This window comes from Poecilia latipinna, unplaced genomic scaffold (genome assembly GCF_001443285.1).
Source record: "Poecilia latipinna isolate Pla-1442-1.1 unplaced genomic scaffold, P_latipinna-1.0 Scaffold2709, whole genome shotgun sequence".
Taxonomy (NCBI): domain Eukaryota; kingdom Metazoa; phylum Chordata; class Actinopteri; order Cyprinodontiformes; family Poeciliidae; genus Poecilia; species Poecilia latipinna.
Genome location: NW_015115325.1, coordinates 11,586 through 26,659, shown reverse-complemented (window position 1 = coordinate 26,659; position 15,074 = coordinate 11,586). Strand labels below are relative to the sequence as shown.

General features: G+C 38.7%; 1 protein-coding gene and 1 long non-coding RNA gene across 3 annotated transcripts in view; both read left to right on the top strand.

Annotated features, from left to right (window-relative positions):
* Positions 1 to 14,756, top strand: part of LOC106938847 (uncharacterized) — a 21,335-nt gene extending 6,579 nt beyond the window's left edge. The window contains exons 2-3 of the long non-coding RNA XR_001422705.1: positions 60 to 66; positions 14,746 to 14,756. This is a non-coding gene — a long non-coding RNA (uncharacterized LOC106938847). The remainder of the gene's footprint in view (positions 1 to 59; positions 67 to 14,745) is intronic.
* Positions 1,046 to 10,483, top strand: LOC106938845 (noelin-like). 2 transcript variants are annotated; one of them, XM_015021035.1, is made up of 5 exons: positions 1,046 to 1,150; positions 2,250 to 2,405; positions 4,407 to 4,626; positions 7,940 to 8,046; positions 8,451 to 10,483. In XM_015021035.1, exons 2-5 carry the CDS (start codon positions 2,259 to 2,261, stop codon positions 9,111 to 9,113), a joined length of 1,137 nt encoding a protein of 378 aa, XP_014876521.1. In that variant the 5' UTR covers positions 1,046 to 1,150; positions 2,250 to 2,258; the 3' UTR covers positions 9,114 to 10,483. The 2 variants fall into 2 exon arrangements, with proteins under 2 accessions (XP_014876521.1, XP_014876520.1); XM_015021034.1 differs by lacking the exon at positions 1,046 to 1,150 and having other exon boundaries at positions 1,526 to 2,405.
* Positions 14,757 to 15,074: the final 318 nt, after the last annotated feature.

The following is a 15,074-nucleotide window of genomic DNA, read 5'->3' as shown; positions in this document are numbered from 1 at the left end:
AAAAGGGCTGCTGCTTGGGCTTGGGGCGCCTTTGGCGCTCCTGCGTCCGGGCTACGGAGCGTGAGGGTGGTCTGGGATGGCTCTTTCTGATCGGGTGCCCGTGGCGCCTTCTCCCATGGAGTCTGAGCAGGGGGAGCATCATGTGTGTAGCTCACGTGGAGTGGCACACCCACCTCAAAGAAACAAAGATAATTGTAACAATAGTTAATGACTGGGCCCAAGCATGAGCAGAATAATTTTGAACAGTGCAGCTTTATGCTACCTTCAGGAAAGTGAGATATCAAGGCATCATCCATAAAATTTCAACCTCATGGCCTTTACTGTGTAAACCAGAGATCTCAGCAAAGAGCAAAAGTCCCAGATCCTATAAATTACATCTCTATATAAACCTATCTACTGATACATAGGATTAGTAGGTTTTCAACACAGTATTACAAAGAACAAATCCTAGTTCTTAAGCAAATCCTAATGAGCGAAATGAGTGGGGGTGTCATGGAATCGCCAACCTCATGACATTGACGCCAACACGGAAACGATGACGTTGAGGAAATAAATATATCAAATCCAATTAAAACAAACATGATCAGCTCTTTACTGTCGTAATCTGTGGGATGTGTTTGTTTTCGGTGATGTATGTGGCCTCAACGAACCTGTGGCGCCTCAATAGCAGTATCTCGCCTTTATCTAGAAATAGTGTCTGCTTGTCCATGAAGTCTAAACTCTGCATTAATTACTGACTAACATAGACCCCTCAAACTATGGAAACAATTTCTGCATTCGATTATTGAATTCTTTGGTGCTGTGGTGCCGTTGTTCTGTCGTCCCCGTCTTGTGCCGGGACCGCCGGCAGCACCGATGTTGACACTGTGGGGTGGTCGCTCCCTGTCGAGATGTCACCCAATGGAGGGATTTCTTTATTTGAACGGGTCCATTTGTCAAGGGGATAAAAATGAGAGNATATCTCAATTTTGTAATTTATCATTGTTTATTAAACTCTGAAATCTGTGTGGCTTTAATATTCTGTCCTAGAATGCGGTGAGATGGGCCCTTTTTTGCACGGCCCTGGTTTCCACCATCCTGGCCCCAGGAGACGTCGTGTCCTCTGCCTCCAGCCTCCACTCAGCAATCTGTCCATTTGGCATCTGCAGCAGTAAGATCTACGCTCTTCAAGACTCGACGTTCTCTCATTCCCACTCACTTCTCCCTCCTTCCCAGTGAACTTCCAGTCCCATGTCTCCAGTTTCCAGGATCAAGAACCCAACAAGAATCATTCTTTTCAATAAACCTTTTACATCTAATTATTCTCCTGAGACCATTTGTGAGTCAGACATCTGAATGAAACCATGACATTCATACTCTTAATCCAGAATTATCTCGGTGTATATCTTTCTCTAGCCCATCCATTTACTTTTCTTTTTTTTTTTTTTAACTGGCAACTAATTTTGGAGCTTAAGTTTTATTGTTTGTATTTGACTATTTAGCCTTCGTATGTCATCCTTTTCTGCTCACCGATTCCAGCTGTTTGTCACTTTCTTGATTGCCCCTGTGTGTATTTATGCATCGTTGTTTCCCTGACGTATCCTTGCATCTTCCCCTGTCCCTATGAATTATGCATTTTGGGTTGCCATAACACAGAATGACCTAAAACAGTGGTGACCAAAGTGGGTCCTGAAGGGTCAGCATCCTGCTTGTTTTAGTTTCTCCCTGGTGGTAGGAACTTCCTCCTCAGCAGGTCAATGTTCTACCAATGAGCATCATTGGATCCAGGTACATTAAACCAGGGAGAACTAAAACATGCAGGATGCCGGGCCTTCAGTTCCCACTTTGGGCTCCACTGACCTAAAGGATAAAAACTACACAGATGTCAGAAAATGCACCTTGAATTGCTTTGACTAATCGAGAGACAGAGAGCTGTGCATCCAAACACAGATCATCTTCTGCAGTTGTTTTCCTGACTTATTTCCATAATGAGAAGCTGAGAGAAAATGTATTTGATACTTGGATATCAAATACTTTACTCAGATATTCTGAGTCATTGCTACTGACGGCTAAAGGAAACAAAACTCAAATAACGAAGCCTACACAGTGGAAAGAAGCATTAATGGTGAAATTAAGACCATAGACATTGACATTAATCATAAAACTAGAATTAAAATGCAGTTTTGCATGCGATTGCACTGATGGGTTCTGTTTGCAGTGAAATACAGAGAATGATGCAGGTGACCATGTATTTATTTGATTCTATGCAGGTTCAAAACATGAGTCAATCCATTGAGGTTCTGGACCAACGGACACAGAGGGACATGCAGTTTGTTGAGAGGATGGAGGTGCAGCTGAAAAGTCTTGAAAACAAATTCAAACAAGTTGAGGAGGGCCATGAGAGCAACATTGCCAGGCAGTACAAGGTACCAACACACCAGCTTGTCAATGACTAACCAGTGAAGAGGCCTTAAGTTTGAAATCACAACAATTAATTGATGGCTTGTATCATGAAATGAAATGTTAACATTTTGATAAATTCAATCACAGATCAAGCTGATCTGAACTTCTGGCTCACTGCATGATTTTGCCTGTTCTTACTTGTAAAGATTAGATGTAAATCAAAGGTTTTTACCAGGACTTCACTGAATCTTCTAAATCAATCATCTGAATCAGACGTGATGATTCAGCCGGGACGACCAGAGAAGCAGCAGCAGCAGCAGCAGCACACGCTAATGCTAACCTTGACCCAGAGGAACTGCTCGTCTTATTCTCTCTGACACCGTATGTGGTGCATATATATGTGTAGCATGGTACTTTGTGGTTTTTATGTATGTGTCTATTTTATTTTAGTGTTTCTACTATTCACTGTTTGACTGTTGCTGCTATTGAATATGTAAATTTCCCTCTTTGGGATAAGTAAAGTATTTATCAATCTATTGGTTTGTAAACACAGCAGATGCGTGCAACTTGACTGCGGAAAGAGCCGTGGAGGCCACTGGTTGCCATGGTTACCTGCATTAATCTCACTCTTTGAGCATTAGCTAGCATGTTGTCAATCAGTGTGCTACAACTTTATCACAGTGACAAAACGAGTTATTCTACCAAATGAATGTTAGTGAATGAGATGTGTGTTAATTTCCCATAAGGATTAAATACAGGTGAGTCGATAAATTATGAGAAAATGGCTCAAAAATGACTAACTACCATTATTAAAGCAATTTATTCACAGTAAGATCGTCAGCTCTCGGAGAGATATGCCGAGTCTAAGACAAATTACTGGTGAGCATTAAGGGCACCAGCATAGGATTTTCCTAAAAATGTATGTTTTTATATATCAATCAGATTGTATCTGTACAGCACATTTCAGCAGCAGGCATTTCAAAGAGCTTCACATCACAAAAACACAAAGTCATGCAGCAGAGAATCAACAATCAAAACGTCACATTAAGTCGATGCCGTCGTTAAATTCATAACTGATTATGTTTCAAATAAACTAACCAGGAGGGTTTTAGTCTGGATTTAAAGACACTCAGTGTTTCAGCTGTTTTACAGTTTTCTGGAAATTTGTTCCAAATTCGTGATGCATAGAAGCTGAATGCTGCTTCTCCTCGTTTGGTTCTGGTTCTGGATGCAGAGCAGAACCAGAACCTGAGGGGTCTGGAAGGTTGATACAACAACAACAGATCTATAATGTGTTGTGGTCCTAAACCGTCCAGTGATTTATAAACTAACAGTATTTTACAGTCTGTTCTCTGAGCTACAGGGAGCCGATGTAGTTATTATTAAACACACAGAGGCAACGGGACAGACTGAAGGCTGCAGGCGGCCAGAAAACCTGCTGCTGAGCTACAGCTGTAGGACTGTAGATCTGGTGTTATGTCTCCATCTTCCTGGTTCTAGTCAGAACTCCAGTGAGAATTCTTATATCAAAAAAGGGATTCAAATTTAACCTGTAAAGGACAAATTCAGTAAAATTTCTTCCTATTTTGTTCACAATTGGAGGAAAAATTGAGATTTAGCTGCATCTTTCAAGGCCGATGAGAAACTAAGCCTTCAGAAAGTAAAAATGCAGCAGGTTGATGCAGTGAGATATATGGAGACGGTGTGCTAAAAATAAAACCTCTGACAACAGCAGATGCCACAAAGCTTCACGCAGGAGTCGTGTCAGATGAAGAGAGACAATTGTAAATTATTTTATTAGCCTGACTGTAAAATTATTAATATAAAAAATATATTTGTGCCTTCGCTCTGAAGGCGACATGACTGTGATGCAACGTGACGTCGACTGATGATCCTTCTACTGATCAACCGATCTATATCATAAGTACATATAGGTCCAATGCCACAGAGTTCTTATGCAACTTTGATCAAATTCATTAATTATGAAAATACTTTTAAAAGTTCCTTTCATTTTTCTGTCTCAGTCCATTAAAGCCAAGATGGAGGAGCTGCGTCCTCTCATCCCGGTTCTGGAAGCCTATAAGGCAGATGCTCTGCTGGTCCGACAGTTTAAAGAGGAAGCAGCTAATGTGACGGAGCTGCTGGGATCACTGCAGGAACAACTGGGAGGACTGGACTACCAGGAGGTCCACAGCCGGGTCATGGACCTGGAGAACCGTCTGCGCGCCTGCATGCAGAGGCTTGGTGTGTAGACAAACGGGAACACTCTCAGTTCACTAGTGTTGTGAAACTTGGTCTCAAGACTATTTGGAAAGAAGTTGTGGGTCTGAAGGTGTGAGTTTCCCTAAATGTTGTGGCAGTAGTTCAACTTATTGGGTTACATTCACACAGCAGGGAAACGTCACCCAAATCTGCCTTTTTTGCTCATATAACCCACATCCAACATTTTCACCGCAGTTTGAGTGGCCCCAAAAAATCCAACCTGTTCCACTTCCAATATGTGTATCTAATAACATAAAAGTAAAAATAAATAAAATATCATATGTCCTTTCAGATGGCAGATGCTTTGAAAACTATTGATGAGACATTCATCATAATACTGTGCCAGAAAAAGCCAGATGTGATAAATCAGGATGTTAACACTGACTGAAAATTATGATTATATATTTATGAAAGATTTCTGACAGTAAAGCACATCCTGTTACAAGTGACTGTAAAACAATTAGTTTTTATTAACTTCCTTTGTGCTGTGATCTTTTGACGATACTGTTGACTCCCAGTAACAGAATCCGGTATCACTTTATTTGAAGGGGGTGAATAAGACAGTCATGACACTGTAATAAACATGACATAACTCCTGTCATGAACATGAATAAGCCTTCAGAAATATTTATGACTGTTGTCATAAAGCGTCATTCGGTAAATTATGACACTTTTAATACAAAGTTGACATTATTCAAAATGTCTGACAACTTGACATTAACCAAGAAATCATTACTGTTTAAACTTTACCTTTAATAACATAAAGTTACCTAATTTTTAAAGTGCAATCAGTAATACTTATATAACAAATTTATATCAATAATGATTTCTTGGTTAATGTCAAGTTGTCATAACAAAGACATTTTGAATAATGTCAACTTTCTCTTAAAAGTGTCATAATTTACCGAATTAAGCTGTATGACAACAGTCATAAATATTCATGAAGGCTTATTCATGTTCATGACAGGTTTTTATGACAGTGTCATGACAGTCTTATTCAACCCTCTTCAAATAAAGTGTTACCCAGAATCCTAACCCTAACCTGCTGAAAAAGGTGTAAAACTCTCCATCCATAATTATTTTCATAAACGGAGCACTGCTGTGTCACAGCAACGCTGTGGGGATGTGAAATGTTCACACAGAAGATTCATTGTGGTCAGGTTTAATTAGCAACATGAACAAGTATGCAAAGACAAATCTGAATTGAGCATTAAGACCTGCTGTGTGAATATAGCTTCAAGTCTGGAGCCCTTTTACAGATTAGCTGGCTAATGAGCTAGCAGGTGGGATGTCTCGTAATGTAAGGATCTGAAAATTCTTTCCCAATTAATTGTGGTTTTGGACTTGATTTCACCTCTCACAAAATCTTGGTCTCTGGTTAGGCAGTTTTTAGTACAACACTACAGATCACACTTTAGATCTTTTAAAAGTTGAGCTGTTGGCATTCAGCGTTACATTACCATAAGTTCACACAATTCCAGGATGTGGCTGAGACTTGCATGAGAGTGGCTTGTGGCAGTGACCATATCAGTATTTATATATCTATATTTTTATGACTAAAACTGAATAATTTATGTAGATATTCAGTTTAGATCTACCCTTTCCACTTTATCCCTTTAGTTTTGCCATGAATCTCTTTTCATTCACAAACATTTGGGCTTAGGGAATTCAACCTCAGCTCTCTACTCCTTGTTACAATAAACATCTGCCAGCACAGCTACTGATGGCTAACAGCTACTGATCTTAAGGCAGCAGTTTTTTTCACCCAAACAAAGAAAATGGATCCACAGAACTAACCGTGTTACAACATAATAATGTATAGAGATATAGCTACATATATATGCATATAATGATATCATGTCGTGACTACATTGTAACACGGTTGGTTCTGTGGATCCATGTTTTGTAAGTGAGCCGAGAGGTTTGCAAGTGAATTGAGCCAAGCAGAGACAAGGTGTCAGCGCAAGCACAAATGTTTGAGAAGCACAGCGAGTACTTGAAAGAAAGGAGAATTTTTCAGTATAAGCATTACACATTTTGAGAAGAAAGACATGAAGTCCTGCTTTCAAAGTGAAAATGTGTGCTGTCAAATTATGGCAGAAAAGTTCTTCCATACAGTTCCCTTCTAAGATTGTCATTTTGGGACCACAAAAATAACTTCTGTCTTCTGGAGACATTTCTGACCCATTCTCTCATAGTTTAGACACAGTAACCCAGTCACTGTAGTGGATGTTGGTCATGTGGGCAGAACAAAATAAAAGATCTTTATCAACAACATAAACATAGTAGATGCTATGTGAGATGGTTTAAGCTAATGGGGTCAAATAGCCTTGGTTCATTCTTTGCTTGGTTCAATGACTCACATGTATCCTCTGCATCTTATGCAAGATCTGAAAATGTTAATCAAAGTCTTCCTTGAAGACTTTGATTAACCTCAGATTCACTGAGGTTTGTGAATCTTTGAGTTTTTTCTTAATAATGTTGCCCACCTTAGGACCCACTGACCTTCCCATTTTTACTACATGCATGTTCTGCTGTCGTTGACCTCTGAGTCTGTTAGTTCATCTTTTTTGGATGACATATGAAGTCTTCTGGATCTCCCATCGATCCAGACCCACTTCATCTTTTTTAAAACCTTCAATACCTTGGCATTGTGTGTGTTAGAGATTCTAAATACCAGTTTGGAGATTAGGATTGTATCTGCAGCTTTAATCGTGCTGTCATGACACCACTGATCAAGAAGCAAGAAGCATAGTGTAGACTGCTCCATATGTGATCATTTTAGGCCACTCACTAAGCTCCCTGTTTTCTTTAAAATCTTGGAGAAATTGTGCATTGTCAACTGAAGTCATTCTTGGATGAAAACAGCATCCTTGAAGTGTATAGTCTGGGTTTAAAAACGGAGAACTTAACTCCCTTTTCAGGATCACTCCTGACAGAATATTGCTAATTCTGACAATATTCTGGAAAAGAAAAAACACATGGGACGTAAATGTCCTGGTCAAGAATAACACCGAGGTTCAATACCTTGAGGGGAAGCTGAAGGATCAAAAGATCTTTTAAATCTTAACCAGAATGTCAGACCAGGACTAAAGGTTAAAAGATAATTGCAAAGAAATGGTGAACATGCAAATGAAGCAATAATGTAAAACCACAACTGATTTCATTCAGTGGCATCAAAAGCCCTCTAATTTAAATAAACCTATATAATCATTTTAAAGTTAACATTCTGCTTGATTTTATCTCTTCCACATTTTATTGTGCCATGTCTTCATGTAGTTCTGTATTTTTACAGCTTGTGGGAAACTTACAGGAATATCAGAACCTATTACAATGAAAACATCTGGGTCCAGATTTGGTTCGTGGATGACCGACCCGTTGGCTTCAGTTGGAGACAACAGGGTAAGTGTCACAACTTTCAGAACAGAAACCACCAAAACAACAAAGGACATCTTGTCTTGCTTTGAATCTTTCAGCATTGGAAATGTGGATTTGAATTTTTGAATGAGCTTTATCTCAAAGGCCAGTTGTGAACAATTAATGTCCATTTTATTGTTCACAATACATTGGACAAGTGTATTAATTTCATCTCCTGTTGCTAATCTGAAAGACACTGAATAAAGTTGGCATAAATGTAAATATGGTGAGAGTAAAAAATAAAGTTCACACAGTTATCCAACCTACCAAAGCATTTTACTCAGGTTGAAGTCTATTCTTCACCAAACCCAGAATTGGTGTCCCTGGTCAATAATTAATGACGCTATTAAAGATAAACTAAACAGTTAAATTGCTTTTTCTGCCCACAGGTGTGGTACATGGATGGTTATCACAACAACCGCTTTGTCAGGGAGTACCAGTCAATGTATGACTTCATGACAACAGATAACTTCACGTCTCATCGCCTGCCTCATCCGTGGTCCGGTACTGGCCAAGTTGTTTATAATGGATCTATTTACTATAACAAGTTCCAGAGTCACACCATAATCAAATTTGACTTTAGCACGTCACTCATCAGCCGCTCCCGACAGCTTGACTTTGCTGGTTACAACAACATGTACCATTACTCATGGGGTGGGCACTCTGATATCGACCTCATGGTGGACGAGGGTGGGCTCTGGGCTGTTTATGCAACCAATCAAAATGCTGGCAACATTGTGCTGAGCAAATTAAATCCAAACACTCTTCAAATCATCCGCAGTTGGACCACCAACCACCCAAAGCGAAGTGCCGGTGAGGCCTTCATGATCTGTGGAACGTTGTATGTCACCAATGGCTACTCAGGAGGAACTAAGGTGTACTACGCCTTCTCTACCAACTCCTCCACCTACGAATACATTGACATTCCCCTGACCAACAAATACAGCCACTTGTCCATGCTCGATTACAATCCTAGAGACAGAGCACTTTATGCCTGGAACAACGGCCACCAAGTTCTGTATAATGTAACCCTTTATCATATAATACAGTGACTAGACATTGTTCCTCTGTCTCACAGTTTAATATGATTCTCACATAAGACTATACATTTCCTCTCACAATTTATTACTCCAAGACACCTGTAAGACAAAAGCAATTATTCAGATAATTTATGTGCTTCCAGGGTAAACAGGATCACTGACTGAAACTGTTAATCACAGCTGAAGAGAATCAGAAAACAGACTGTTCCTCGCTCAACCCCTGTCTGGACTACACAGAGTTTTAGAGGCGTTTCTTAGCATGGGGCACTACAATAAGATGTCGGCGTGTCAATCGTGAACAACTAAAAAACAGCACTCTTAGAACTATGAAACTCCAAAGTATTCCTGATTTTATAAGTTTTTAAAATTGTCACAACACTAAATATTGGATTAAGATGCATGTTGTGAATTTTACAAAGACCTTTATCTTTTCATTGATAAGTCATATAAACATTAAAGCTGGGCTGGAAATCATTAATCAAGCTCTTAAAAACATTTCTATTCTCAAAGACTGCTATAAAAAAAATTGAAGGAACCAAAACGTAATGAGTTTCTAGTTTAAGAAACTAACCATTTACTCCTGGTTTTTGTAATTCCCCAAGTCCAGACATTTTCTTGGTACTGAAAATATGGAACAAAGTACTGGACTGTTAACTTTTAGATGTTAAAATGTTATTTTATTGCTACAGATTTTAGGAAACGGACTGATTCCCCCACCCCTCCTCCGAAACAGTTCCTTTTAACCTTGACGTAAATTGCTTTCTAAATTACAACAAAGTGTTTGAATAAAATATATGTATTGTTTTGGGATTGTTTGTATTTTTTTTCAGAATGTATAACTTTAGGATACCAATTCAAAATGGAATTTTATGATTTTTTTAAATGTAACATATCAAACAGCAATAGCTATTGTTCTCTTTTGCAAAATAGTATTGGTAGAACTTTTTGTAGGAAAAGCAGAACTTTAAAGTCTGTAACTTTTCGTATGACTTTCTGTGCTAATATCAGCTTAGTTTGTGAAACATAATTTCTACTGAAATATAAACCCTTTTTTTGCTGAATAACAAAAACCCACATTTATTTAAATGATGGTAATATTCTATGGTGTGTTTCTCTTTTTTTTTACATACAAGTAGATTTTGTAATAGATTCAGAAAATGTAATTTATTTATTGGCTTGTGAAATCATTTTGTTTATTTTGATGTTCGGAGCCATGTAAAGAAATCCAAATGGATCAATTAATTATACACATGATTAGCCGTTTGACTCTCTTTATTCCATTGTTTTGTGTAGATTTTGTGTAAGCATTAATACAAGTCAAGAATCAACATGAACATTTTCACTGTTTTGTGTAGATTAAGGAAATAAAAGTGGGAACTGTGCAGATGTGTGGACTGAGGAGTTTCTGGAATTTGTGGCCTTTATTGTAAAATGATATGAGGGTAAAGATGACTAAGAAAGAAGGGAAGAACCTGCAAAAAATGACTGGAACTGAACCAAGAACTGCAAAATTCTTCACAAGCTCCACATGGTCTAACAAGTGATCCACCAAGCGAAATGGATGAAGGATTATTCCCACTACCGGTTCACAAAAATGTTCAGAATAGCTTTGCTAGAGGGCTAGTTAATCTTCCAGGGAAGTTTAAAAACTGAATTGTGGACAAGGAGCATACAGCAGTGGTAGCTGTTGAGGTGCAGCCATTTTGGGAGCCTTTTCCATATTCTTTCCTTTTCACAATCCCTTTCAACACTGTTGGACTCTGTTTCTCATAGAGACGTAAGTCATGACCCCTCCCGACCCCACTGAGGGACAAGGGTGTTCAGAAAATGGATGGATGGATGGACGTAAGTCATGTCAAGGCAGATTCCACCTGGGGGTTTTCTTATGAAATAGGTTCAGAGCAAAAGTACCTGTAAACAGAGTGCATAGACTTTAAGAAGTAGATGAACACAAATATAATCAGGTAATCACTCAAAATTTAAAATTCTTTGGTCAGCACAAAATCACTTGTAGGGTGATAAATCTTTCTGTAAAGCATTCATGCATGTTTTCTTCACATAGGGACTGAAGGACGTTGCAGGAAGAGCAGCTTTCCTGCAGGTGTTGACATATTTGAAATATGCCTTTAGGCATATTTAGTTGCAACTGCCCCATTCAAGTTTATGAATATGCTTCTTTGGTAGTTTACAAGCTTGTAGTTACAGACATGTAAATGTTCTAAGTTTGAAAAACATTGGTTAGCATTTTAAAGATGAGGATCAGCCTTCCATCAGGTTTCGGGTTGGGGATTCTTACAGTAGAACATCTGAGCCTGGAGATCCAGACTCACTCAGCTCTCCTGCACTGAGCTGTGAGCCAGGTGGGATAGTGTTGGTAGATTTTATCCATCCACGATCAATAAAATCTTGAAANAANTGTATCTCTCTTTTTGATTCTAAATGTTTTATCTATTGGGTGTAATGGATAGTGAGATATTTAAAATGTCTAAATTATTTAAATTTGTAGAATAAAGTAAATTATTCTAAGTGAATTTTCTAAATTAAGAATGTTGCATTTGTTTATGGATGTCTGTTTTGATTAGCATTGTTGGTGGTTTATATATATATATATTTTTAATGGTATTTGCACTTTGTAATGTTTTTGGAGGTTTTTTTATGTACCTCACGGGCTGCCATAGCTAATGAGGCTAGGCCCTATAAAAGCTAGTGGAATCATTGTGCCAATGAATGACTTGAACTCTCAAGATGTTTTTCGCAGAAAGAAATCAACACTTAGTGTTCCCCAGTGAAAGCAGTGAGGTATGTTTTCTTTTGTTGTTTGTATTGTACGTTTGTTTTGTATTATATTTTTATACGTTTTATTTTTCAGTCACTGAGGTAATTAATATGACTGATGATCATTGCTGATCTTCATGAAAGAAATAAAATGCCGAAATTCACCTGTTGAGACTAGCTGAGTAATTCAAGTGCTTGGAGCTGCTACATTGGGTGAAATGGGTCAGAATGTTGTTTCCCGTTTCACCCACATATTCAGTTTGGCAGGTTTTTCATCTAAACATGGGTTTTGATTTTGGGGTATCCAGACTCATCAATTTTGTAAACTGTTAAATTTCTTTTTAATCCCAGATAGTTGTTAGAAAAATTCACCCTGACCTTTGACCCTGGGTTCTTTTAACGGTTTAACCCAGGCATGGACCAAATAGTCTTTTAGGTTTTTATTCGTTCTGTAGACTGCAGTAATTCTGTAATTTGGTAACAGTGAGGTGTCTGATTGGAACTTTGTGAAATTGAGATTGATGTTGTAAATGAGCTGGTCTACAGAGGATGAAAATGTAATAAGAGGGAGAATAGGAGAGCTCTCTGGGGGTCTGGACTCGAGGAAAGAAGCTCTGCATCTCCTCAGGAAATCCTGGAGTTTTCCCTCAGAAGAAAGGTCTTGAAGAGGACTCCCTGAAATCTGCTGAGTAAATGTAGTGGAATATCAGAAATTGTGATTTAATTAGGCCTGCCTAGGTGTGTTTGGGTGATAACTAATTTTATAGAGGAGAGCATTTGTAGACAGTGGGCTCAAAATAGACTAACTCTAATTTATGTGTGGTTTTCAATTGTGAGCCTTCGTATGTGGTGGTGTCTAAAAAGGCTACAGCTTTAACTGTGGTGGTAGACTTGAGTGTTATGGATGAATTGTGTGTGTTCAGTTTGTGAGTGAAATCTTTAAAATCTTCCTCTGAGTGAGTCCAGACCCCAGATGCACAGATACAGGTGGGTATCTGTTCTACTTCAGATACTGATGTATCTGAAGCAGAACATGTTTTTTAATGCATTTCCTCAGTGCCTGTTTCCCATTGTGCCATGAAGATCTTTGCATATATGGGTGCAAACTACTTTCCCATGGCAGTGCCCTTAATCTTTAGGTAAAAAGTATTCCTCTTTAAATTGATTTGTAAAAGTTGGAGTAGCTCCTTATCTGGTCTACAATATTTATAGAAAATATTTTCAGTGTAGTTAATGCCCTCAGATATATCAATGTTTATATTGGTATAAACCAGACAATTAGTTTCCTCACTTGAAGTAACTCAAAATCTATAAGGGAAGTGGTCTATGGGAGGGACCCTGCATACCCACAGAGTTTGGTGGGCGTAGCTTATTTTCTTGACTTAGCTACCATTAATTCTCATTTATTTGAACAATTGCTTACTGGAAATAGCTAAAAAAGTATGTTATGGATTCTGTCTTTTATGTGCTTACACACACACTGCTGCTTCTTACATAACCATATGGCATAAGACTGACAGTCACACAAACAAGCTGAAACTAAATAATTATCTTTTAAGGAGGGAACAGAATGAGAAGAGTAAAAGAACTTGCTCTACAATCTTTGCTTCACTTAGTGTCACCCATAAGCTGAGCTATGTGACGCTCAGTGCTGGACAATCAATATCACTCAGTTTCTGTTCCATTTTGTATGACTTGCATAGTTTGTAACATTTGATCATTTTCAGCATTAAACCCTGCTTTATACTTAACCAGATCTCTATTTCTCAAGCTAGTGACACTGAGGGGTTCTTGTTGGGTCCTGAAACTATTAAACGGATCTGGCAGGTGCACAGAAAAGAAAATGAGTGAACTACAATAAGTGCTCACTTTACCAAAGTTGATATGTATACTCCCTCCAGCCCTCTGCAGCTCCCCACCATGTTCCTAGCACAGTCCTTTCATGCAGCTGCCATAGACTACCCTTTAATTTTTTTACCTAGTCAAAGTCTGGCTAGGAACTTCCTATCAAACTGGGACTTAACTATCCTCAGAGGCTTCTTACCTTAACTTAACCAGATTTGAATCCATTTGTATGTGTTTTTAAGCTCCATTTTTTTAAATAAATCAGCTCAGCTTTAAAAAATAATCTCTGAGTTTCTGTTGGATGAAGGACTTTTTCCTTGATGCTGCTCTGCTCACTTGGAATTGGCTTTAAAAGTCAAATTTTAAACTGACTAATCCTTTTACTTAATTTTTTTTTTATGAACTCAGCTCAGCTTTAAAATGTCCTCTGAACCTCAGTTGGATGATGGATTTTTTTTTAGCTTAATGCTGCTCTGAAGGTTTTAATTTGGTTTTAAAAGTCTGATATTTTAACTGTTTAATTTTGTTTCTTCAAACTCTGTTTTCAAGACAGAAATCTCAGCTCAGCTTTTAATTTTATCACTGAGTTTCTGGTAGGTGCCAGATATGTGTATTAACACCATTCTGAACATCAGAAATGGACTTTAAAATGTTTGTCAACATTACCCAGAATGCATTGCATGCTTGGGCTTCATATTTTAGCTTCTAGTTCAACTGTTTTTGCTGCAACACCTAACACACTATATACCATTGTCATCAGAATGAGCCCCTCTGTCAAACTAGATGGCTTAGAATGAATTTGGAAACATTGAGAAAGTTGGCACCATTAGTCAGAATGGGGTGTGCATTGTTGAACTGCTGTCTGCTGCAAGTTTGATTACAGAAGACTCCTGCTGGTAGCTTTGGGTAAGTCTTCTCACCTTATTAATGTGGTCATGCATCCTTCTTGGGACCACTTAAAACTGAGCATTCTAGGGGTCTTGCGGTGTATGATGGCACTAGAATGGCTTTCATTTTATTTCAGGGATCATGGTTTGAGTCCCAGCAAGTATCTGGAGACTTGGAAAGCAACAGCTTGTTGCAGCTGGACCAGATTCTCCTTCCTTGGTTGGCAACAACTTGCTATGGCTGCTTTTGCTCATCCTTCTTAAGGGCACTGTGGCATGGGAAGCATAACAACACGGTGGAGATCTGCTGGTGTGCAGTTTTGGTTAGGCTGAGTCAGCTCCCCATCAAGCAGGCTTCCGGTACTTGATGCACACCAGACCAGCGGAGAATCAACGGAGAACGCTTCTGCTTCCTGGGCATGCTAGTTCCACCTTGCGGTGTTAACGGATAGCGTGTTTTTGAAAC

What these genes read in the sequence shown, in the direction of transcription:
- LOC106938845 (XM_015021034.1), top strand. Translation starts at nt 2,181, where the DNA reads ATGGGTTCTGTTTGCAGTGAAATACAGAGAATGATGCAGGTGACCATG. An exon ending in CGCCTGCATGCAGAGGCTTG is followed by an intron (nt 4,627 to 7,939) that starts GTGTGTAGACAA and finishes GTATTTTTACAG; the next exon opens with CTTGTGGGAAACTTACAGGA. An exon ending in CTTCAGTTGGAGACAACAGG is followed by an intron (nt 8,047 to 8,450) that starts GTAAGTGTCACA and finishes TTCTGCCCACAG; the next exon opens with GTGTGGTACATGGATGGTTA.